Below are 25,001 nucleotides of genomic sequence, written 5' to 3'. Positions count from 1 at the left end.
AAGACTGTCTACCAATTGCCCAGCTGCCCTCCCAGGAGGCTGACATCCATCATGAATTCTATCATTTTCCTGGAGAGGGTTCATCTTTGGGATGTCCTCTCACACCCATTTGTACACAGATAGTTCTCTCCGCCTACTATCTCTCTTCCAATATGGGCACTCCCTTTCCTATTTTCCTTCATTGTAACTCATGTTTCCAGGATCTCACATCTGTTTTTTTGTTTTACTCATTGCTTTTGAAAACATTTTATTATTATGATTTTCCATGATACAGTTTTGTATGTATAGGGATTCCTCTCTACCCCTGCCATTCTTCCCTCCCTATATTCCTCTCCCACCATTTCTACCATATTATCACAGTAGCATTTTCCTTTAGTAGTGGTTACAGCTTAAAAATTCTCCTAGTTAAGTGTTTCACAGCATTGTAGGTATAGACAAAGGTAGAAAAATCCAATATTGTAATAACAAGCTCTAGTTAACTGATTCATTGACATTCATACTGCAAGGTATCAACACTTCCTGGTATGATGAGGCAAACTTAGTAGCTTCAAGGGAAACTAATGTTTAGTAACCTTTGAAAATAACCATTCTCCCCACACATCTGTTGAATGTTTGACTAGGATAGGAACTGCACGTGAGTTGTAATTGCCCCTTATAGACTTGCACCTTTTGATGTTGTCATTGAAAAGATTCTAGGTCTTTTGACTTGGCTTTGCTCATTATGCACTTCTCTGTTTCCTACAACTTCCCCTTGTTGCTCTCAGATTTCTCATGGGCTGTCTTGGTGTGGGTGTATTTTGATGCACAGGGCTGGAGATTCAGAGAGTCTTTTCAAGTCTGGATGTTTTTGCCTATGCATTCTGAAAAAAAAAAAAGTTTTGAATGATTTTGCTGTTAGGTTCCTCTCCCTCATTTTCTTTGTTCTTTCTTTCCTATTATTTGAAAAATGCACCACCTTGAAGGGGTCTCTGATTATTTTACTCTCTCCTGTTTCCCATTGTTTTGTTTAGCCTTTTGCTATGCTTTCTGAGAATTTTCTTAATCCAGCCCTCTAATTTTATATGTCATGCAATTATGCTGAATCTTAAATTATCTTCTACGAAGAATCCCTAGGGGATGAATGTCAATTAGATCACTGTTGGAGAATTTCCTGAAATGCTACCAAGAATAAAAATACACGTGTGCATGCACATCCTACCCCTCAGAGGCCATTGCAGGTCACAGGTTGTCCTGAGTTCAGTAAGTAGCTAAGCTGATAACCTGTAAACAGCTCTTCCTAAAACACAAAAATTTAGTGTAAAATCTCTAAAATCAGACCCGTTTAAGATTATCAGCTATGTGGCCTAGCAGCTAAAGTCTTCACCTTGAACACGCCAGGATCCCATATGGGCGCCGGTTATAATACTGACGGCTCCTCTTTGCATCCAGCTCCCTGCCTGTGGCCTGGGAAAGCAGTTGAGGATGGCCCAAAGCCTTAGGACCCTGCACCCGCGTGGGAGACCCGGAGGAAGTTCCTGGCTTTGAATCAGCACACCACTGGCCATTGCGACCATGTGGGGAGTGAATCATCAGATGGAAAATCTTCTCTGTCTCTTCTCCTCTCTGTATATCTGACTTTCCAATAAAAATAAATAAATCTTAAAAAAAAGATTATCAGTTATGCACCTGACTGTCCATGACATTAGGTTGTAAGCCCTTCTGACTACTATTCACAAAACAGAAGAGTAAAAATAATGCTCATCTTTCACAACAATGAACAAACAGTGCCCTTGGGTTCCCAGTGTAGTAGGCTAGTGGCTAAAGTCCTTGTTTTGAATACGCTAGGATCCCATATGGGCTACTTCACTTCCCATCCAGTTCCTTGCCTGTGGCCTGAAAAAGCAGTTGAGGACAGCCCAAAGCCTCGGGACTCTGCACTCCTCTGGAAAACTTGGAAGAAGCTCCTCGCTACTGGCTTCGAATTGGCTCAGTTTCTGCCATTGGGGATTGAATCAGTTGATGGAAGATCTTCCCCTCTGTAATTCTTCCTTCTCTCTGTAATTCTGATGTTTCAATAATAAATAAATAAATCTTTTTTTAAAAGAGCCCTTGTTTTCCAACACACATTTGATAGCATTGTATCACAATGAATGAAAATAGAAAAAGGAGCAAGAGAAAGGCAGAGATTTTGACCCTCAAATAGTTAGGAAAACTCAAAGGAAAGAGGAGGATGCATGTTATTTGCTTTGGAAATAGAAATCCAAAAATATCAGAAATAAGAAAAGAGGTATCACGGCTAATTATCTTACTCTTTAGGAAATAGGAGATAGTACAATGAAATAAATATTAAAGCCAGAAAGAAAACGAAATTGTCATTGTTTGTAAACATCTTAATAGTCCATGTAGAAAACTTCTAAGTCATCAGCTAAAATTATATTGAAGAGTATTTATAAAGAAAACTAGGGACAACCTAATCCACTATGTTTTCAACGAAATAAAAAACAAAATTACTTAAAAAGACATTGGGACTCTATGCTTGGTATATGCTTGAAATGAAAGAATCTTGACTGAATTTTAACTGTAATATTGCACCAAATTGGAGGAATCCACCATGGAGAGGGGAGGGGGAGGGGTGGGGAGAATCCCAGAGCCTATGAAACTGCATCACATAATGCAATGTAATTAATATAAAATAAATAAAGAAATAAATCTTATAAAAAGGCATTGATAAAAGTTGATACTGGTAACAACAGTAATAGTAGTGATTTCTCACATTTAACAAATGATGATCCTCTGCCAAGTCCTGTGTTGTGCTTTCCAACTCAGTTAACTTATTGTCCTAGTCTCTAGAGGGTTATGATTCTTAGTCTCTCCCATTTTAGAGGTGAAAAAACTACAATTGAAAGAATAACGAGCCCAGGACTGGAGTAGTCAGTGGAGTTACTCTATTCACCATCAAACCACATCACATGTTGACTCAAGAACCCAACATGCAACCTGGAGGAAACTCGGCGAAAAGAGACAATTATAAACATGTGAAGGACATAACAAAATTTGATAAGCCCATATATTATGATAAAACTCTTTGACCCAGTAATCGATTTTTAAGGAAATAGAAAGGTATGTAAATCACCACACTGGGCTACGACACAATGCTTATAATAACCAATGTTTTGCAATAACAAAAGAACAACTTCAATATTTTTTCATATACACCTAAAAATAGCTTTTGTACAGTTTGAAGTGTGACATTTATCTTTGAATGACATGAAAAGAGGTACCAGCAACATTACAGGAAAATACAAGTTTGGTATAATCCTATTTGGGAAAGTATATATCTTCAGGGTTATATGATATCCATACATAAAAGCAGACAAAATGGACAAAAATAACAAAAGAGGTGACATTTATATGGTAAGTACTTTAATTGCTAATTGAGATCTCACTGCATCTCCGCAACCACCTTATGAGGTACATATCACTCATGATGAAAAAAGAGACTTAGTGATATTTGTAACATTGTCAACGTCACACAACTCTTTGGTAGCACAGCCAGAGCCACCTGCACCAACACTATGTTTCCCAACTCCATGTTCACCAGAAACAGAGAGGTTTAAGACACAAATACTGCTGTTTTACTTAATACAATATTACTTGAACTTTCTACCATGAACGTCTATTATATTTACAGAGAGGAGATTAAAAAAATAAAGGAAGAACTCAAAGGCAACCTTTGCCACACTATTTTCAATTAGGTCGGTAGACATAAACACACTTCAAAAAAATGAACGAGCCAAAAAGAGATAAAAAAAATCTGACAAGTATAGTCAAGTCAAAAACCAGCAAAAAAAATGCCTTTTATAAAATATTTAGTCAGTGGCATAAGCACAAGTTAGCATAACTATAAAGGATACCTTGTTCCTTCCTAACAATCTCATTCCCAGGAAATTATCTAAAAGAGATAAAAAAAAGTCTAAAGACATATAAAGAAGTTCATAATTTTCTGACTTTTGTTATTCAGCCTATCTAGGCGTGAATCCTTGCTTTGCACCTTACTGGTTATGATTCTGAGCAAGTTACTCAACCTATCTCAGCTTCGATTAAACCTGAAAAACAAACACACCTCAGAGGACTGTTATGCTGATTAAATTAGATTAAGTACAATGTTGTATCTAAATTATTTTTAAAAAACAATAGTTCTTTTCCACCCCAGGACTCACTAAAATATATAGCAGAGGATGAACATACAAAGTTAAACATCAAATTAATTTTCATGATTTCTACATTATTCTACAGCAAACTATTGTAAAACGCTGGGTTTAACTTTTTTAAAGAAAGTAATATTTAAGTAATACATTAAATTATTTGACAGACTAAGAGATAAATAATTTCCATCTTCTGTTTCACTCCCCAAATACCTTCAGTGATTGACACCGGGCCAAGGCCAGAGCCAAGAACTGGGAATGTAATCCATCCAAGTCTCCCATACGAGTGACAGGGATCAGCCATTTGACCCATCACTCTGCCTCTTGCAATCTACGTCACAGAAAGCTGGAGTCTAGAGTCAGAGCCGGCAGCTGAATCCAGGTCCTCCTCCACTACGGGACGCAGGCATCTCAAACAGTAGTCTAGAAAGACTCATTGCCTACATTTAGCTTTTAAGTCGTTCAGAAATAAATCTATGCTGTGATGCTTTGACACTTTCTCAATCTCAATTAGCACTAAACTAATTAACAAAACTGTTTTATACACCTCGGTGAGTCACATTTTTCTTCCTTCTTTCCCAATCCCTAGTGCGTTGTAGGGGTGATTGAGTATCTAATTACTTCTTAATTGAATGCACATATTATACATTTTTCACTAGTTCAAGCTTAATGCTTTTAGCCCAGAAATCAAAGTCAATGAAATTAAACTGAATTGGGATTTGGGCAAGTATTGTAATGAGAGAAGGTTTGTATTATGTCTAATTATAAGTAAATGTGGATTTTAGCCTTATTGCCTATGGAAATATTTTGGGTACAGAAATACACCATAAATGGCTAATTTAGATGATTAATAACATTGTTATCCTTATTTACAATATCTTATTCCTCATTATAGTGGTTTTATTGGTGGGACTCACTAAATACAATCATTCCTCAAGGAAAAGATACCATTAGAGAACTGCCGGCTGTACCCATGGTGAAATCAGAATGAACATTCATATCTGAAAAAAATTACACAAGTTTCTCTGCAGTATAAAGGCTGTAGGAATTTGTGCATGCTATTCACAGAAAGCAAACAAAAACCTAGGAATGCTAACCATTTATATTCATCAAACACACTTATGTACAGAAAGACTGAAGAGCATTACCATCAAAATGACACGTCAACTCTGCTAAAACTGCACAGTGTGTTCTGCAAGGGTTTCTTTTTCCTTTGAGCATCTTACTGAAGTAAATATTCTCAAACCACAAAGGTTCATTTGGTTGGCTTGTCTCAGGTAAGGGGAATAACCTTCTGGAATAATTTACTTGAAAACCTCTTCAGGTGAAAGACTAAAGAATTTCTGTAGCTCCAATTTAACATCATGCTTCTAAGATGTCTCTGAAAATATTTTCTATAGAAAAGTCCTAAAGACTTTCACGATTGCAAGTAACATCCCTACAAGCATGAGCAATAAGCAATCCGAAATGTTGAAAGGAGTTGTCACTAGAAGCGCTATAATGAAGTACAGACCCATGCAAAATTAATGTAATTTTTAGCATTTTCCCAATGAATTTATTCTGAGAAAGTTCTACAAAGTGGAAAATTCCTTGACTGGAAACACTTGCATGTTATCCAACAGACATATTAAATTCTATCTCTGTATTAGGCATGATCTGATTTGTTATCTTTCTCTATTATTAAAACAAGTCTCAACCAGAACGTTTATATAAAATTAAGTAGCCAAAAGAATGATAATATGTAACCAAAATGAACACATCTCAAAATTTGTAGTTAAGACACAAATTTCGTGTCTCCTACATTTTATTTAAAATATTTTGAAATAGGCTGCTTCTCCCCGTCTGTAAGAGTGCAACCCGTGTTGTGTTTTCTGTAGCTTCTTTGTCAACTTCCTGCTATAGTTTATATTTTCAGGTCCTTCCAAAATTCCTATGTTGAAATCCTAACTCCCAAGGTCACATGATTGGAATGAATGCCTTTTCAAAAGCAAGCCTGAGGACTAGCTCAGCCCTTTCTGCCTTCTGCCGTCACAGAGAGAAGGTGCCACCCTGTAAAGTAAGAAATGGGCTTGCCAGATATTGGATCTGCAGTGCCCCAAACTTAGAGGTAAACTTCTGTTGTTTATAAGCAAACCAGTTTATGATATTTTATTACAGAAATCCAAAAAAGATGCTTAACTCTTTCTCCCTCTTAAGGAGATAAGTCTCACCTTTAGTAAGGGGATCTGATTAACTCCCTTCACACCACCAATGCATAATCTTTTCCTCATCCTCACATCATTCATTTCCATTACAAGATTTCAGACCTTTCAGGTTTAGTGATTTGCAAACAGGCATCTACATACATACATACGTACATACATATATACATATGTACATAAACATACGAACCATTAAAATGAAATGAAAACACTAGTAGGAAGACACATTGGGAAACCTTAAAATTTTATTATGAGGCTTTATTTCCTTATAGATCTACTGTCCATCAACTGTTCAAAGCCCATTTTTGAAATTCTCCACATTTAGTAACCAAGACAACTAGATGCCAATAATATTGGCTTGCACTGTGAAAAACAAAGGATAATAGTCCACACAACAATGGCAGATGTTGCCAATCACCACTCGCACTTCATTCTCACATGGATCCTGATTCCTCTCTGACAGCTGAATCCTTTCCAGACAGCTAAGACCAACCAATTAGAGTGGGTATACAAGTTTGAGTACTGTATGCCATCCATATCCTATGTTTCTTATAAATCTTTTACCTTTTATAGAGCCTTTAAAAAAAAATTAACAGTCCTAAGTAGAAAACAGGGAAGATGTTCCTGCAATAATCTAGGTGAGATGAGGCTAACTTTATGGGTTGTAATGATAGAGCGGGAGACAAAGTTGACGATGGGAATTAATAAAAACAAATGACAAACTGGAAATGTGTGGGTGAGATGAAAAGAGAGGTCTATTACACAACAGGTTTCACAGAAATAAAAGAAGCAAATCTATGAAGGAAACTCATAAGTTCAGGCAAAGCTGCCTTTGACAACCACCAGAGCCAAGATAGATAGATAGATAGATAGATAGATAGATAGATAGATAGATAGATAGATAGATACTTGGTTATTCATTTCTGGAATGTAATGGAAATGTTTGATGTATAACTATAAATGAGTGAATCACTTCTATTTAATGATGACGGAAGCTGTGAGCAATGATGAGTTCACATGAGATACCATTATTTAACCTAGTGATACAAAATTTCATGGTATACTTTAATTAAACTGCAATCGTGTCCTTGAAAATTATTTATATAGAATTGTAATGGAGCAACACAAAGAAATAAGCATAGGTGTATGTTTTGAAGTCATTTTATCCTGAATAGCCAGTTTCTTCTTTTATTTCTACTGAATTATAAAAATCTTATTTATTTATTTATTTATTTATTTATTTATTTATAGGCTACTATGTGATGTCTCTAATCATATACATACTGTATGATGTCCAATCAGTATAACTATATCTCCTCAAGCATTTAGTATTTTTATGGTTAAAACATTCAAAATTCTCTAGCTTTTATAATTGAAACAGACAATACAATATCATTATCTATAGTTACCCTATTACATAATAGAAAAACAACACAACTTCCTACCTAATCATAACTCAGTGCCCAGTAATAGCATGTGGCAACATGTCTTTCTATGCTGGTTTATTTCACTTAGGATTATGACCTTCAGCTTCATTTATGCTGTTGTAAGATTTCATGCCAACATATTATTCATACACACGCATGCACACACACATACATATACATGTTTGCACATATAAATATGCATGTTTTACTATACATACACATGCATAAAACACATTTATATATACACTATATTTTCTTCATGCATTAATCAGTTGGATGGACAATTGATTTGTTCACATTTCTCAGACAATGTGAGTAGAACTGCAACAAACGTGGAGTGCAGCCAGCTCTTCAACCGAGAGACAGGCTATTATTTTTACATGTTTCTATCAGTTTTACCAATTGTATAATTTCATCTACTTGATTAACACGTTTCTTGATCTGTTTCTTTACTGATAATTTGAAAAATTCAATTAAATTTCCCAACTTGAATAGTTATTTTTAAGTAAAATGAGACATACGTAAACTTCTAGGGGGATGACTGATGCCATTTGTTGAAAACAAACTGCTATTATTACTAGTATTTTCCTTATTACTTTCTGTTGTTGTTATTTTTTATTTATTTATTTATTTTTATTGGAAAGGCAGATATACAGAGAGGAGAGACAGAGAGGAAGATCTTCCGTCCGATGATTCACTCCCCAGGTGAGCGCAAAGGCCGATGCTATGCCGATCCGAAGCCAGGACCCAGGAAGCTGGAAAGGAAGCGGAGCTGCTGGGATTAGAACCGGCGCCCATATGGGATCCTGGGCGTGCAAGGCGAGGACCTTAACCACTTGCGCCACCGCGCCGGGCCCAGTATTTTCCTTATTACTTTTTAAATGGTCTCACAAAAGGTTTGCTACACACACTGGTCCAAGGTAGCTTAACTATGTCTGAGCTCACTCCCGCCATCTGCCGTTCCAACGTGTGGCAAAAGACAAGGGTGTTTTGCAGACTGGTATTGACTTCTGCTGGCTTAGTCCACACCTCCGCACGTCAGCTCCTCTCAGATCACAGGAAATGCTTTGGACTGTCTCACATTTATCAATGTCAATACCGCATCTTCACATTTTTCTCTGGTTAAACACATCTATGAAACGGTGGGTGCTCTGTCCTGATGTTCCATGTGGTTTGTTCCCCAAACCTTGATTCTTTGGAGGAGTCGTCTCATATTAGGAGGCAGGAACTTAGGAGATCTTGAGCCAATGGGGACTTATTCTCTGACAGGACTAGCGTAGATCTTTTGAGATCTCTGCGTTAGTTCTCATCATTCAAAGGGTCTCATCTTTCAAAGGATCCCCTCTGTTCTGGCGTCCTGTACTATGACCTGCTATACATTCATTCTCTGGCCATGATGCCATCCATCATTACATCATCATCAGAAATGAAACAAGATCTACCTGATCTTGGACTTGCAGCCTCCAAAAAAGTGAACTACATCAACTTCTTCTCTTCATAATTAGACTGACTCAGGTATCTCCTTATAAAAATGCAAAATACACTAAAAAAGTATACTTTCTGAGAGTTTCAAAAAGGATCCTTGCATGTTAAAGTTCTCTGAAATCTTCCAAGAAAAAAAAAAAAACCTACGTGATGCAGTATTTTACAAACTGAATTTACTCCGTTGTGTACAAATTCACAGTTTTGTGAAACAGAGAAGAATAATATTTATTGCTAAACTCATTATTAGAAGACAAAAATATTTGAAAATCAAACTACTGTGACACCAAACTCAGACAGCAATGGAAAAAAAAGATTAGCAAGACAAGATCAGTCGTAAATGGGATTCTTCAAACACAAACAGCCTTTAAATTATAAATAATAAATAAATAATATGTAAATAATAAAAATAAATAATAAATAATCAGAGAGCATTCTAGACTTTAGGACAGCACAGTCCAAGGAGTTTTGCATATAGGGCAGGCAGCAATGCAAATCCTGTTGATATATGCAAATCTTGTTGATATGTAATCACTGTCAAAGTGCTAAAAAGTGACAGACAAAACAAGAAAAATAAAAATCCTAAAAATAGAAAACGAATGATCAGGTAAATTTTTACTTAAAGAAAATGAAAAGTTCCTTAATTTTTGTCATGATCAACAGAAACAGCAATGGCTCCTGATTAATCTTTTAAAGTCTAATATGAACTCTTCTATGTGCGTAATAACAGATAACCTAATTTTAAGAGCCAATTCCTCAACCCTGTTTTACCCTGACTGAGCCAGACTTCTAGGTCAGTTAATAGAATTTTTTTCTGTTAGGAATAATCACCTAAGGTTAACATCATTATTATTTTACTTCCCTCTATTTATTTTTAGGACTTACAATGAAATGTTGACATAAAAGGCTCCTTTTGCTACTGTTGCTTCTATATTACGTTAGTTTAAGACATGGAGAAAATGTAAAACAAATTCATTTATTATCTAAAAAGAAGCATCTCATTTTAAAAAGTTTTTATTGAAGTGCATGACTTCTTTATTTTTAAAACGCATGTTTAGTGATTTCCTCAAACACAATTTTTGTTTAATTTTTCCCGTTGAAGAATAACTAAGAAACACTGTTCCAAGCAGCACCTTCATTTTGTTTTCCTCCTCATTTACTTGCCTTTTATTCTTTCAGGTTCTCTTTTCCATGATAAAGTTAATAGGAGCAGAAAAGCACACTCATTGTAGAACCCAGGAGCTGTAACAGGCAGTCCTCAAAGGAGATCAGGGGCCTGGGAGGCGTCAGCTCTCCAGAAAGGCACCTAGTTATACCAGCCCCAAACTGAGACTATCGCACACCATGGTCTTTCTAGAAAATTGACGGAGAGGTTAAAGTCCTGCTTGCAGCCTCAAGACAGAAATCCTTTCCTTAATTAACTCAAATGCTGTTTGCTGGTATTTAAAAGCCAGGTTTTGTGCCTATGACCATTTCTTGAGCATCCAAAGTTAAAAGCATGATAGAATACACTTGCATGACATAAGTTGGCCAGTTGTTTCTGTACCAGACTAATACATTCCCAGGTTAAAATCAAGAAATCAACTATACTGAAGTGTCAGAATATGTTAACATGGGACATGCAAGCTGGCCCATGACTGCAAAATACTCTCTTTTTTCTTCCCAAATATGAACTTGTTTTGATTCAAAAGATAGGAAAAAAAACACTCTGGAATTTTTACCCACAGTAAATTATGAATATCTCTCAAACAAACAAACAAAAAAAAGACAGATTTTAAAGCAGGAATTACTTTCCTTCTTCAGTACCTCTAGGAAAGCCTCTACAGTTTCGATATTTTTCATTACTGGTTCTATAATAATTTTGATATCACATAGTCAAACCACAGTGGGTAGCTTGAGAAGCCTTGGTGCTTTTATACTTTAGTGAAACCATTTAGAAATCATTTAGGAAATCTACTTCATTTTGAGGACATTCTCTATGATATAGTAAATAGAAAACAGCTATATCCACAGAGCTTTCAATTCTCAGTTTAAAACCATGCTTCAGTTTATATTTTGTGAGTGAGGAGAATCCAAGTTCTATTTGGAAAATACAGCTTTGTACTTCCCAGTTATGCTGGGAGGATAACAGTTGTTACTTCCTTGGTCATCAGACTTGCAACTTTCATTTTCCACAGCCAGTCCCCTCCTTTTTACAATGCCTCATCTTTTCTAACCCACAACTCCTATGAAAGAAAATGACTGAGTTTCTTGTGAAAGAACATGGCTATGAAACTGATGCTAGTTATAGTTTTATTAAAGCAAAGAAGACAATATTATAAATTGCAAAAATACAAGTAAGAAAGATAACTCAAAAATGACTTCAAAGAAAAATTAGGGCAACTTAACAAAAAGACTATTCAGAGATGCTAGCAAAATTCTTTTTGTCTTATCTTTTCCTTACAATATTGAGGGAATACTTGTATTTTTACCTTCAGGAAGATACAAAGAAAACTGTTTTAAATAACAGCTTTGTAGCACGGATTGTTATAGAAAATAAATAATACTATAATGCATTGGAGTTGCTGTAAATATACGTAGTTTAATAGTACTTGAAGAATCGCAACAGTATAGCCTTTTAAAACTGGTCTAATAAGGGCCTGATGCATTGGCCTAGTGGCTAAAGTCCTCGCCATGAATGCACTAGGATCCCATATGGGCACGGGTTCTAATCCTGGCAGTCCTGCTTCCCATCCAGCTTCCTGCTTGGGCCGTGGGGGGAAAGCAGTCAAGGACAGCCCAAAGCCTTGAGACCCTGCACCCGTGTGGGAGACCTGGAAGAGGTTTCTGGCTCCTGGCTCCTGGTTCCTAGCTCCTGGCTCCTGGCTCCTGGCTCCTGGCTCCTGGCTCCTGGCTCCTGGCTTTGGATCTGCACAGTACCGGCCACTGCAGTCACTTGGGGAGTGAATCAACAGACAGACTCTGTCTCTCCTCCTCTTTGTATATCTGACTTTGCAATAAAAATAAACAAATCTTTTAAAAACGGTCTAATACATATGAAAATAATCACTTTGTCAGAAGATCATTATCAGCATTGTGATATCAAGAACAAGAAACAACATTAACTTCAAATCTTGATCTTACGATCTTTTGCTATTAAAATTTGCATCATATAAAAAAAATCAATGGAAAAGGAATCATTTAGTATACGTTGGCTACCAGAGATCTGAAACAGCACCACTGACCTAAAGTTCCTTAAGTAAGTACAAAATCATAGTTCACACTTCTTAAATGGTAACATAAAAAGTCACAGATTAATTCATGGGAATAATAGGTCTTTTTTATCAAAGCCCTCCAGATGTCTAGGCGTGTCATGAAAAAGAAAAAAAAATGTCAATTTAAGTCCCCAAACTAAAGTTATTTCAATAAAACATAGCTGAAATAAATCTGAATTAATTTAAACATTTTTGGAGAACTACCACAGAACATTTTTCCCTTTTTAGTTCCAGGAGCTTAAATGAAACATTCATGCATTAAATTCAAAGTCTGACTGTCAAATCATTTCACTTTAATAAAAATTTGAATTACCTGCCTTAGGGCATTATTAAATATCAAATAAAAAGCACAGATCCATAAGTCTGATTTCCCAATATGATTTTTATATAGAACTATGACTAGATTTGTATTACATATTTCAAGATGAAAGGATCAAAAATGCATTCATGAAAGGATGAAATCAGAGTTGGAGTCACGTTAGGAAGAATGCCTGTAACACTGTGAGGACTTGGGGGAGAAGTACTCCTCTTTAAATCATCCCAGCCAACAACTATTCTTTCTCTCTCTCTTTTCCTCTTTCTCCCTCCACCACCTCTCTCTCCCTCTGTGTATGTTTGCATGTACGTGTGTGTGTGCAATTTTTTTTCAATAAAAATGGGTGGATTCTTTTTTTAAGGGATATTCTACTTGAAACCTTCTTCCCCACACTGTTTTTTCTCATTTGTGACATTCATTATAACTTGTGACTGTGGATTGTGGAGTGTTTACTTTTCTATTGTCAGACACCCCACTTAGACCCTGAGTGGTGTGAGACTGTACACCATACCCAACCCTCTGATCTCTTACACTCAGAACAGGAATAACAGGTTATCAACATAATCTTTGACTAAATGTCAATTTAATTCTCCAGTTCATTCATCAAGTCTAGTCAAAACCGTTCCAGAATGTTCTTGATATCATGCCTGCATTAGTGAATATTTCTCCTCATATTCTTAAAAAAAGATGAGTCTGCCTGATCTTCATCAACTCCAAAATTAAGAGATGCACAGCTTTGGCTAACTCACACACTAAGAATGAACTGCTACCAGAAGCTGTGCTGGCTGACATACAAAAGGTGTAGTTCTGAAGATGACATTTCAAGTCACAATATATTATGCATCGTGATGAAGTCAAGATAGCGAAAAAACATTAAGAAGTTCTTAAGAAGCTTGGAATATGATAGAAAAATAAAAAGAGATTAAGTGGGAGACAGAATCTGAAATGAAAGTTATAATCTAAGGAAGTAGTAGAGACCTATGGGGAGAAACATTTGAGTGCTACTATGGCTAGAATTTCAACAAGCCAAAGACCAAGAAATACTGAGTGAGCAAACACATTCACAAAACACAGTTTGGCTAGAGTAAGGGATCACTGGGAGAATACTTCAAAAAGTTCATGGAAACTTGAGTTGAAAGGTAAATTTGTTTAGGTGCAAAATATCTTGAAATGTATGCATAGTCTTTTCATAGAACATATATCCTATGAGCTCTGTGAAGACCCTTCATGTAATATGGTAACACACCACAACCAGAATTCACAAGGAATTTATACCTCTCCCATTGGGAAGCAAAATAATTAAACACATGGGGAAAATGACTGTTAGTAATTGCATATTTTTGAATGTATATTTTTAAAATTCCCAAGTTTGGAACAGCTGTGGCACAATAGGTTAAGCTGCCATTTGGGATACCCATATATCTTAATGCCAATTTGGCTTAATCAGCCACTCCACTTCCAATCCAGCTTCCTGCCATATGCAAGAAACCGCAAATGATGTTTGGGAGACCATGATAAAGTTCCTGGCTCCTGGCTTCAGACTTACCAACCCTAGCTATTTTAGGAGTTAATCAGTGCATGGAGGATTTCTCTCTTCTCTGTCTCTTCATCTCTGTCACTCTGCATTTCAACAAACAAAGAAATCCTTTTTTTAAATCCTATGTTAATTATTGGACTCACAGATTTTAATGTCTCTGTGATTGCCAGGTAGACAATACTACTCACCCAGTCCCAATAGTACATTAAACAGCCCCAGCCCTGTCCAGTTCCCTTAGGAAATCAATCCATCACCTTTCTCTTTATGGGAAACAAAGGTTTCTCTTCAAGGTGTTCTAAGAGTCCTATGCACTTAGACAACTGACAAAGTAAAAAAAAAAAATTCAATATATAATCATAATTATTCAATGAACACATAATCATTTTACATACCTACATTTATGATGTTTTATTTTGTTAGCTCTTTAAGGCTAAGAAATGCATATATTGAATTCAATACATGAACAAGTAGATTATGTTTGTATCAGTAAAACAACATCATATTCATAAATTAACATGTGCTTCTTGATCTATCAAATAAGCATCATTTTCATAAGACAAGGATTACGGTCTTTGTCAGTATCTTCTCTCACCTACCCCAATAAACAAGATAATCAAATCCATGTCTTTATACCTTACAAGGTAGAACACGAAGATTAGTTACTCCTCACTAAGGTATTGAAGATTTCTCTGCACACCCCTCCTAAAACTGTGCTGCACCTCAGTTGTTGACATATGCCTTGTTAGAGCTATAAGCCTGTTTGGACTATCCTAAAATTTGCCAAGTTCAGTAAAAATTATGCTTCAACAGTATAAACTGTTAAATATAAAAATGAAAATAGACACAAGACAACTGAATAGTACCCTATAGCCATTTTAAGCCTGTTGTGTATAAACTAAAATTGAAATATCAATGTAGTCACAGGATGTGGTTAAGAACTTGGATTTTCTAACATATTGGTCACTCAATACCATGTCAATTAACTCCATAATGTTGTAAATTGTTGATGTCATGTTGTGTCTTTTCATTGGACAGGATGATATTCTGCCAGCTCTGCTTTCAGACCAGAGATGGGCTCCCCAAGAAACTGTTGTGTTTATCTGGACAATAAGATGCTGGACTCTATGCATGGTACATGCTTGCACTGAATGAAACAAGACTGGATTTGAACTGTAATACTGCAATAAGATAGAGGAACATGGGGAGGAGTTGGGGGAATCCTAGAGCCTATGAAACTCTGTCATAAAATAAAATGAAATGAAATTTAAAAAATCCATGTCTGACAAGAGGTTCACCATGTCCGTTCTAACGTGCACCTTACTCATGGGAGTGGACAACTGCAACTTTCAGAAATCAGCCACAGAAATTAACAGAAATCATGGCCTAACACCATTTCTCTGCCTCGGCATGCTTTTGCTTATGCAAACCAATATTAAAAAAAAAAAAAAAAAGAACTTGTACTTAAAGGCTGATCTAGTTGGAAAACAAAAGAATCACAGATTATTTTCAAGATTAGATTAAATTGAAAGAATCACATGACTTGTAATCATTGAGGTTTTCAAATGTGTGATAAAGTTTATCAAAATGAAGTTTAATTACTGTGTTGGTAAATAATCAAGGAGACTGTAAGAGTGATTCTGGTACGGCAAGTATGGGAAACTGTGCACCACATTTTCCTTGCTTGGTCTACACATACCCTGATGAAGATGAACTTGTTCCTGTTCCCTCTGGCTATTGAAATGCGGCTCTGATGACTCTGTCACTAAGGGGCTGAGTGGGTCGAAAGTTGTCTCCCAAAATTCCATCACAGCCTTCCACAAGTTCTGCCCCTTTAACATGTGTCCGCAGCCTTCGAAATTCTTCTATCTGAAACGGGGAGCAAAACATTATCATTTACTAGACGATAACAAGACGTAAGAGTTTCACTTGTGACTTCAATGCATAAATTAGGGGTCAGCATTATGGCATATCGGAAAAAGCACCACTTACACTGTTGGCATTCCATGTGGGCACTGGGTCGTGTCCCAGCTGCTCCACTTTCAACTCAGCACCTTGCTAATGACCTGGGGAAAGTAATGGGAGATGGCCCAAATGCTCAGGCCCCCTACAACCCATGTGAGAGACCTACAAGCAGTTCCTGGCTCACAGCCATTTTCAAAGTGAACCAGCAGATGAAGGACCTTTTTGTGTCTTGCTCTCTCTCTTTGACCTTCAAATAAACAAATAATTCTTTAAGATAAACAAAAAGCACGCATTACAATAAGTAGAAAAATGAAATGCAGACAAAACTTGAGAAAAAGAACATCAGACTAAGTTTTTATAAATCTAAGGCTTCAGGCAAGATCCTTGCAAGAGAAGAAACAGATGAGGCTATATCAGTATCTCCAGATAACTCAAATGATCACAGAAACCTACTGGACTTGTTACTGTGAAAATGATGCACACTCCTTTAAGAAAGCCTTTGTACAGCTCTACAACACAATGAGAAAGAGTGAGTGAATGAGTATGCCTAAATGTTTTCCATTCTACTTTTAATTAGTAGATTCTGATAGTACTTTATGCTAACTTTAAATGTCAGACGTTAGTTAACTTTTCATTATTATAATGAGATACATAAAACAAGCAACTAATGAGAAGAAGCTATTTTGCTAATAGTTTAGCAGATTTTTAACAAAGACAAGATGGTCTCATTGATGCAGCCACTGGTAGATGCAAATGGGAGAAGGACCACTTGATAAGCTAAGAAGCAGAGAAAAAAGTTTTATAACTTCTTCTTTTCCCAGAATTACCACCTCATGGTAAGCTAAAGACTTCTTTTGTAAGTTCCCATTTCCTAAATACCATAACTGGACAAATTTTAACTCTTTTACTCTTTTAGTATTACTCACATATAATTTTGGTGGTTAAGCATCTACTGGAATTCCAAAACCAAATTATGTTCAAACTATGCCCACAAACTAGAAGATTCCTTCATCAATAGATTGCCCTTGCTGCTCATCAAGTTCCTTGGAAAACACTGGTTGAAATATTTTGGATTTTCCCAAAATTGCTAAGCCTGACTTCCTCTCACAGTAACAACAATGCTCATCTCCCTTTCTCTGGCTGCCTCTTCAGGCGTCATACCTTCACTACTGCATGTGTAGAAGTTCTCAGAGTCCCGAGTCACAGTCCCCATCAGGAACTCCTGCCATAGGTGGCCCTGATTTATTTAAACAAGAATACATTATGAACATTATTCATACTCATCTTAACTGGTTAATCTGTAGGGATTATTGTCTGTTCCTTCATTAAATATCACATAGTAATATGACTTAGCCATGCCTCAATCCTTACGCAGAAGGAAAAACTAAGGATAGAAATATTAAAAACAACTCCGAGTTGGTGGCAGAAGTCTGACAGTTCCAAGTCCCCCTGCTCTTTTCCCAGAACGACTGTCACCACTTCATCAGTTCAGCTCAAATCAAGTGTAAATCTACAGTCTGCAAATATCCCAGTGCATTGAGCCAATGTAATGTGAACAGCATCAATCCACCAAAATGTCATCACCTATGTGTCCAAAGATTATCTCTACAAAAGCCCTTATGACAATACAGTCACAAGATTCTGCCATGCAGAAAAGGAAATGAAGTAGAAGAGTTGAACTAATTCAATGGTTTGAATAAAAGTCTAGAAATACCTAAAGACTTCAAGGAGCCCACAAAACCCCTGAATGATAAGCGAACTTTTACATATGCATTTTTCCTACAGACTCCAAATCACAAAAGTTAAATTATGCAAGTTTCTAATCCAGTCTACTCCATTCAGCTTAGGATGGAGTTGGGGAAAAAATATATATGTCTTGTTAGATTAGAACTCAGGTTAGCAATCAGATTTCTAATGTTTTATTTTCCCATGTCCCCAAACACTGCTTAATGCTCCCAAGTTGGATAAATGTGACCCAAGTGATATGATCTTCTTTATTCACTTAAAATAATACAGTAGCTGTTTAATATACACAAGGAGTTTTCACTAAACCTTCTTAGGCTTTTGCCACCTAAATCTAAATGACAAAGGGATGTCATCTATACAAGTCTTGATTTCCAATTGTATACAATAGAGGTGATAATAACAGAATCATAAGGATGGAGGCTTAAAAAGTAAAGAAGGAAATTTAGAAAAATCATTCAGCATAGTACCAAGCATGTAAGAAGGAAGTGTTTGACAAATGCTGGTCCATCCATTTCAAACAAACTTTCAGCATTTTGAAATAATTAGCCACATTTTATTTGTATGAATTAGATATTATACCAATGTACTGATGAATTTAAAATCACTTCTGCACACATTTAACACAGAAACATACGCAAGATCTGCAGCTGGAATCTATGAGCTAGGGTGAGTTAAGAGGCTCACATTAGAGACCGGCACTGGATTCCACTTGGTTTCAGCCTAGTCCAGCACCAGCTATTGCTGATATTTGGATAATGACTGGTGCATGGAAGATCCTTCTCTATCTCTCCCCCTTTCTCTCTTTCTCTCTTTCTCTAATGACTAATGTGGACTAGAAAGTTAACTCCCTAAAGATACTTAAGGAATATTCTATTTTTTATTGACTGTGTGGCTTATTTCATAGCCACCTTAATTTTATATTTACATATTCTGAACTGAAGATAAATCTTTTAAGCCCCAGGCATCAGCCTGAAGCACATTCTGTGAAAACAACTTCTTCTGGGAAAGATGATATGAATCAACAGCCAGCCAGTCTCAAATCACTATACTCTCCAAGAAAACTATTTCATGAGAAATGTTTTTCTCTGATCATAGCAACTCTTTGAAGACTTCAAACATCAGCAGAGATCGAGAGGAAAGCATATCTTTCTGAAATGCCAGTTTTCTGAAGTAGCCAACCACTCCTCAAAGCCCCGTAGTCACTTCAAATGGTTTCGAGTGCATACTGAATCAGCCCACAGTGAAATGAGAGACTGTGATCAATGAACAGAGTAATACATAGAGCTGGAAAAAAAAAAAAACCTTCAACAAAATTCAAATGTCAGGGCATTTGAAAAGCCATCATTATCACATATATCTGAACATATGATAACATTGATTTTTAATGCTGCTCTATAAAGTGTGTATGCTTAACCAATTTAAAAGAGAACGAGAAAGAAAATGAGAAGGAAAAAAGATGGAGAGACAAAGACTCACTCAAAGAAAGGGAGAGAGAGAGAAGCAGAGATATGGACAGGTTATGGAGAAGTATTTGTCTTCTGTGGAAACTAGATTGAGTAGTCACTGCTTTCTGAGCCACAGCATCACTTCAACTGGTCTAAAATATTTACCCCTACCTTCACTGACTCACAAATCACAGTAATTCATTAAAAGTTCAGCTTAAAAACTGATTTTTTATGAGTGCTTTCCAAGGCTTAATTTCTACGGTTTGTGGAATAGTGCTAATTAACTTTTAGAAGTCTCAAGTTCCAAGATTTATTTTTAATTTCTATTTGATGTGTCATCATGTAACAGGAGAAATACACCCGAAGCTGGCATTCTTCAGTCACTCGCCAGCCTGTGGGCTCTGAGGGTGTTTCCAGGTTTGGGCTGCAATGAACAGGACAGTGTAAGTGTCTCTGCAAGGTGCTGACTATCCTTCCTTCAGATCCCCACCCAGCCGTGGAAATAAGCCAAACGCAGCCAAATACTGCAAGATCTCACTTACAGAAAGAATTTTCAATTAGCTAATTCATAGAAGCAGAGTTTAAGTGCTATTTTCAGCAGCTGGGGAGAGGTGAAATGGGGAGGCAACAGTTAAGAGATGCAACATTTCAATTATTCAAAATAATTAAATTCTAAATATCTACTATACCATATAGTGCCTGTAACTGACAACATGGTATTGTATAGTTGAGAAAAGGGTAGAGATTGAGTGTTCCTATCACACAGAGTAACAATACTACTAAAATATTGAAAGAGTAATGGATGTGTATTTGGCCTTGATGATGAGGTTTTTCTTATGTATAATTAGACTCAAACTTCTCAACATGTACACATTAAATATGTACAGCTTTTTATATGTCAAAATCATACTTCAATAAAACAGGTTTTTAAAAGACAATTGTTTTTATTTTCTTTTATTATCAATGACAAAGAATTTTTTAAAGTAAGGTAATTTCCTACATATGCTATGGTTTGAATATTTCCCCAAAAAATTCATGTGCTGGAAAGTCAACCTGCAATGAAACAGTATTAAAGGCAGGGCCTATTCACAGGTGACTCGATCAGGAAAGTTTTGCCTTCCTTAACAGATAAATGTTCTTGTCATGGAAACAAGTCAGTCCCATAGGAATGGGTTTATTGCAACAGTGAGTCTGGCCCCTTTGTTCCCCTGCACTCACTGTCCCTCGCCCTTCTACCCTCCACCTCAGGATGACACAGCCCAGAGGTCCTCACCATGTGCCACTGCTGTGTTCCAGAACTATCTCCAGAAACATGAGCCACAGAAACGTCTGCTCAGTAGAAATGATCTAATCTGTGATATTCTGTTACCAGCATCAGAAGTTGGTCAATGACATCTACTAATCAAATAAAAGATTCAAAAGCACATATACGTGAATGCACAGTAAGATTCACAGAGCTATACAAGATGACTTGAGTCTTTTGTCTGTTACCATCTTCTTTATTTTTAAATCTTCCTTGTAAAATCACTACTTTTAAGATTTATTTATTTGTTTGTTTGAAAGACAGAGAGGCAAACCAAACAATATTTCATCTGCTAGTTTATTCCCTCAAATAGTCTCAATGGTTTGGGCTGTCCCTGGCAGAAGTCAGGAGGCAGGAACTCCCCCATGGAGACAAGGATCGAACCACGTAGGTCATTCACACAGAGCTGGAACTGGAATGACAGCTCAATATGCAATGTCAGCATCGCAGGCAGGAACTTCACCCGTCGTACCGTACAACCCCTTCCTCTTTCTTACTGATCTCCCATCCATATACCACTTCATACTCTGTCACTGGCTCCTTACTCTGGTCTATTGTTATTTTATTTTATTGAAAAAGAAGCCACAGAAGAGAATATATTCTCTTTAATAATACTGATGCCAATTTCGCTGTTATTGAGGTACCCAGACTTGAATAACCTGGCCTTTGCCACAGACTTCCTTGATAATGTTACTTATGAACCACACAGACTGAAACTTACTCAAGAATTGCAGGTGGTATGGGGACCAGCGCAGTAGCGTAGCAGCTAAATTAGCATATGCCTTGCATATGCCAAGACCCCATATGGATGCCGGTTCATATCCCAGAGGCCTCGCTTCCCATCCAGCCCCCTACTTGTGGCCTAGGAAAGCAGTCGAGGACGGCCCAAAGCCTTGGGACTCTGCACCCACTTGGGAGACCCGGCGCAGCACCAGCCGTTGCGCTCAGTTGGGGAGTGAAACATCGGACATAAGATCTTTCTGTCTCTCCTCCTCTCTGTATACCTGACTTTGCGATTGAAAAAAAAAACAAAAAAAAAAAACTGAGCCAGAAAACAATCCAGATCTTCCAAGGCATTCTTTCTAGTTTTCTCCTGCGCATAGCAAGGAAAAAATATTTCAAAGCCCATGTTCTGACTTCCAGAAGCAATCAGTATTTTCACCTTACTTTCAGACAATTCTCCATTATGAACCTGGAAAACTCCACATCAAGTACTTGCTAATCAAAAGTTTGGCTGCTCATGAATTATACGATGGCATCATTTTTCCCAAGAGACTTCTGTGTTTCCTTTTTGTCACTCACGTGTTGGCTACTCAGTGGCACGTTATTTTGTTCAAGGTGCTATAATTTGTTGTTGATGTTGTTGTTGTTGACGATGTGACTGTTCTAACTCATACCGGTTGATGACCTTGTTTCATGGCTTCTCACTTAGGGTAATGGATAGTGATGGCGTACTGGGGTCCATCATACACAGACATGGGGGTACAAAGGAACATGCATCCCTGCTTCCAGATGAAAGATGGATTCCCAATGAAACTGTTGGACATGTGTAAACAATGGGATGCTGGACTGTCTGACATTGTCTGTACCAACAATGTTGGGGTACACTTAAATAAGAGACTGATAGAATTACGATTCCTTATAAAGGACTACACTATTATAACAAAATGGAAAAAATCTGACGGGGGGTGGGAGTTTTGAGGGGAATCCCAGCCTATACAAAATTGTACCACATAATTCAAAATTCAAAATAAAAAGACATTTTTAAAAATTACATATTTTCACAGCAGTACAAGCAGTACGTGCAAATTTAGCCACTTTAATCATTTTGCATCATGCCTATCACCTTATTCCAGCAATAAGAAGTTTCCTTACAAGATGTAAAGTACCCAATTATATCTAAATACATACATTCTATTGTAATTTTTAAAACTATTGTAACAAAAAAAGGGAAAAATCTGAAGGGGGGTGGGAGTTTGGGGGGGAATCCAAGCCTATACAAAAATGTGCCACATAATTCAAAATTCAAAATAAAAATTAAAAAAAAAGGAAAAAAAAGTTTGGCTGTTTCAGTGACTTCTATTTACTCCCTAAGAACTAACTTTTAAACACAGACCTTAAACCAGTGCTGAGTTTTGTTCATCCTTGACCTTTCAGTTGCTTTCACTGGCTTGAGACATTTAACTTTTATGTGAAAAGGTATGACTGATCTAAAGAGAGTTAGAACATAAAGCAGACATTTTCCTTTTTACAGCAACAATGTTTACCCTTTAGCTCAGAACTTCACTTGGAAAGACTTAAAGTAGCATACTCACCTGCATCTGGGATATAGTTAAAGGATATCGGAATAATATCCAGGTAACACCTTCACTGCAAGGTGGGATAGTAAGAGAGCCTTCGTACACCCAGTAATCCCGCAGCAGAGGATCTGTGTATCCAGGTGAGAGTGGGGAATGTGGAGAATGTGGGGATGATGAAAAGGCAAGTTAAAATCTTTATGATTCCAACAACAATCTCCAACCTTGCAAACTATCCAAATGACACTTCCCAGTGGATGTCATTTTGAAACTAGAGGCTTACATCTGTATGCTGAAACCAACTATCATGGAGAAACTAACAGATAAAGCACATGATGAATCTTCCTTCTGTTCACAATCATGTCCATCAATGCTTTACTACACATGCCTATCAAAGTGATCTTTATACTTTAGGGGAAGAAAAACCACATCTTAGATTTTTCCCTTGCTTTGCTGGGGGATTTATTTAACTATTTCATGCATACTATTGAATGTTTACTACATACCAGATACTCTTCTAAGCATGTTACTTTAACTCACTCAACCTTCACAACTGACTAACAAGAACGGTACTATCATTAGCCCCCATTTAAGATGGACAAACCACATCACAGAAGGTTAACAAGTCACCCACATTCATTTAATTAATAGTTCACAAAACCAGAATTCAAATTCCATGAACTTTGGCTTTAAGGATTTTATTTTTAAGAATTCTGTTTCAAAGCATTTCTTTTCTAGTCACCTTTATTCTGCTTCTTCAATAACACAATATTAAAATAATACTATGATAGGATAAGATAAATAACTCAAAATCATTTAGTTCCATATTAGAAGAATTCATTGTTAAAAATGTGTAACATATAACAGAAATTGGTTTGTCACAGAGCAATAAAATGCAGCAAGTAAAGGATACAATGTCATAACTTATTTGGTTTCATTTGAAACTCTAAGAAACAACACACAATTTCAGTAGAGAAACACAAAGAATTAAAGTTTATATAAAACAATCTTTAACTCCAAATTACATTCTGAGTATTTCTGCACAATTATAACCATTGCACAAATGCAGTCAGAATAAAAAGTAAATAATAGTATCGCTCTGAAGAGATAACTGTACAATTAGATATCAAATTTAACTCACACTATAAATTAAAAAGAACTTCACAGATGAATCTTAGAAGTACACCAAGATTATTTTATTATGTTCATTTTTACACAGAGATAGTAATATTTACAAATGACAAGTATAACCAAGTTCTTTGTAGAATGATGGGAATTAGTGGCAAAGTGTTTATTATACAAATGGCTTATTCCCATATTTGAAGTAATCTAAACCTTGATCTGCTATAAAGGGTATAAATTGTAAAGAAACTTAATTGTAACTATGCACCTACATATATTCTGAGGAAAATAATGTGACCATATTCATAATTGAAACTCATTTTATGCAATCAGATAAATTCTTACCTGGTAGTAAAGTGTTTGGATTAAAGCAAGGTATTGTTTTGGATTTTCCCTGAAAAAAAGAATTATTTACTTGATATTAATGTAAATGTTTTAATCTTCAAATGTTAGGGCTAAGCATTTAGGTTTATGTACTTTCTGAATATTTCATCAGGTCCCCTAGACTTAAGGGTATCTCTAGAATTGGGGGTTCAGTCTTCCCACGGCGGCAACACTGGCTAGTTCCAAAGATATATATTGCTCTGGATCCACAACTGTTTTCTCCATTACTGCAGTCCATTTTCTCAATACTTCCTGGTGTGGACCTTACAAATGGTGTCCATCTGTCCCACACCAACCACTTTCCTCACTACCAGTGTATTCACACTGGGGCCATGGGTTGC

At 36.5% G+C, this 25,001-nt stretch overlaps 1 protein-coding gene across 2 annotated transcripts in view; it reads right to left on the bottom strand.

Annotated features, from left to right (window-relative positions):
• Positions 1-16,092: 16,092 nt before the first annotated feature.
• Positions 16,093-25,001, bottom strand: part of CA8 (carbonic anhydrase 8) — a 60,812-nt gene continuing 51,903 nt past the window's right edge. For both annotated transcript variants that reach the window (XM_040995107.1, XM_040995099.1), the window contains 3 exons: positions 24,622-24,670; positions 23,173-23,285; positions 16,093-16,267 (listed from right to left, as the gene is read on the bottom strand). In XM_040995107.1, coding sequence (XP_040851041.1) covers positions 16,133-16,267; positions 23,173-23,285; positions 24,622-24,670 — 297 coding nt within the window. In that variant the 3' untranslated portion in view covers positions 16,093-16,132. The remainder of the gene's footprint in view (positions 16,268-23,172; positions 23,286-24,621; positions 24,671-25,001) is intronic.

Source organism: Ochotona curzoniae, unplaced genomic scaffold (genome assembly GCF_017591425.1).
Source record: "Ochotona curzoniae isolate NIBS_2020 unplaced genomic scaffold, NIBS_Ocur_1.0 contig_1071, whole genome shotgun sequence".
Lineage (NCBI taxonomy): Eukaryota > Metazoa > Chordata > Mammalia > Lagomorpha > Ochotonidae > Ochotona > Ochotona curzoniae.
The sequence above is the reverse complement of the archived record's forward strand: the minus strand, read 5'-3'. Positions and strand labels throughout refer to the sequence as shown.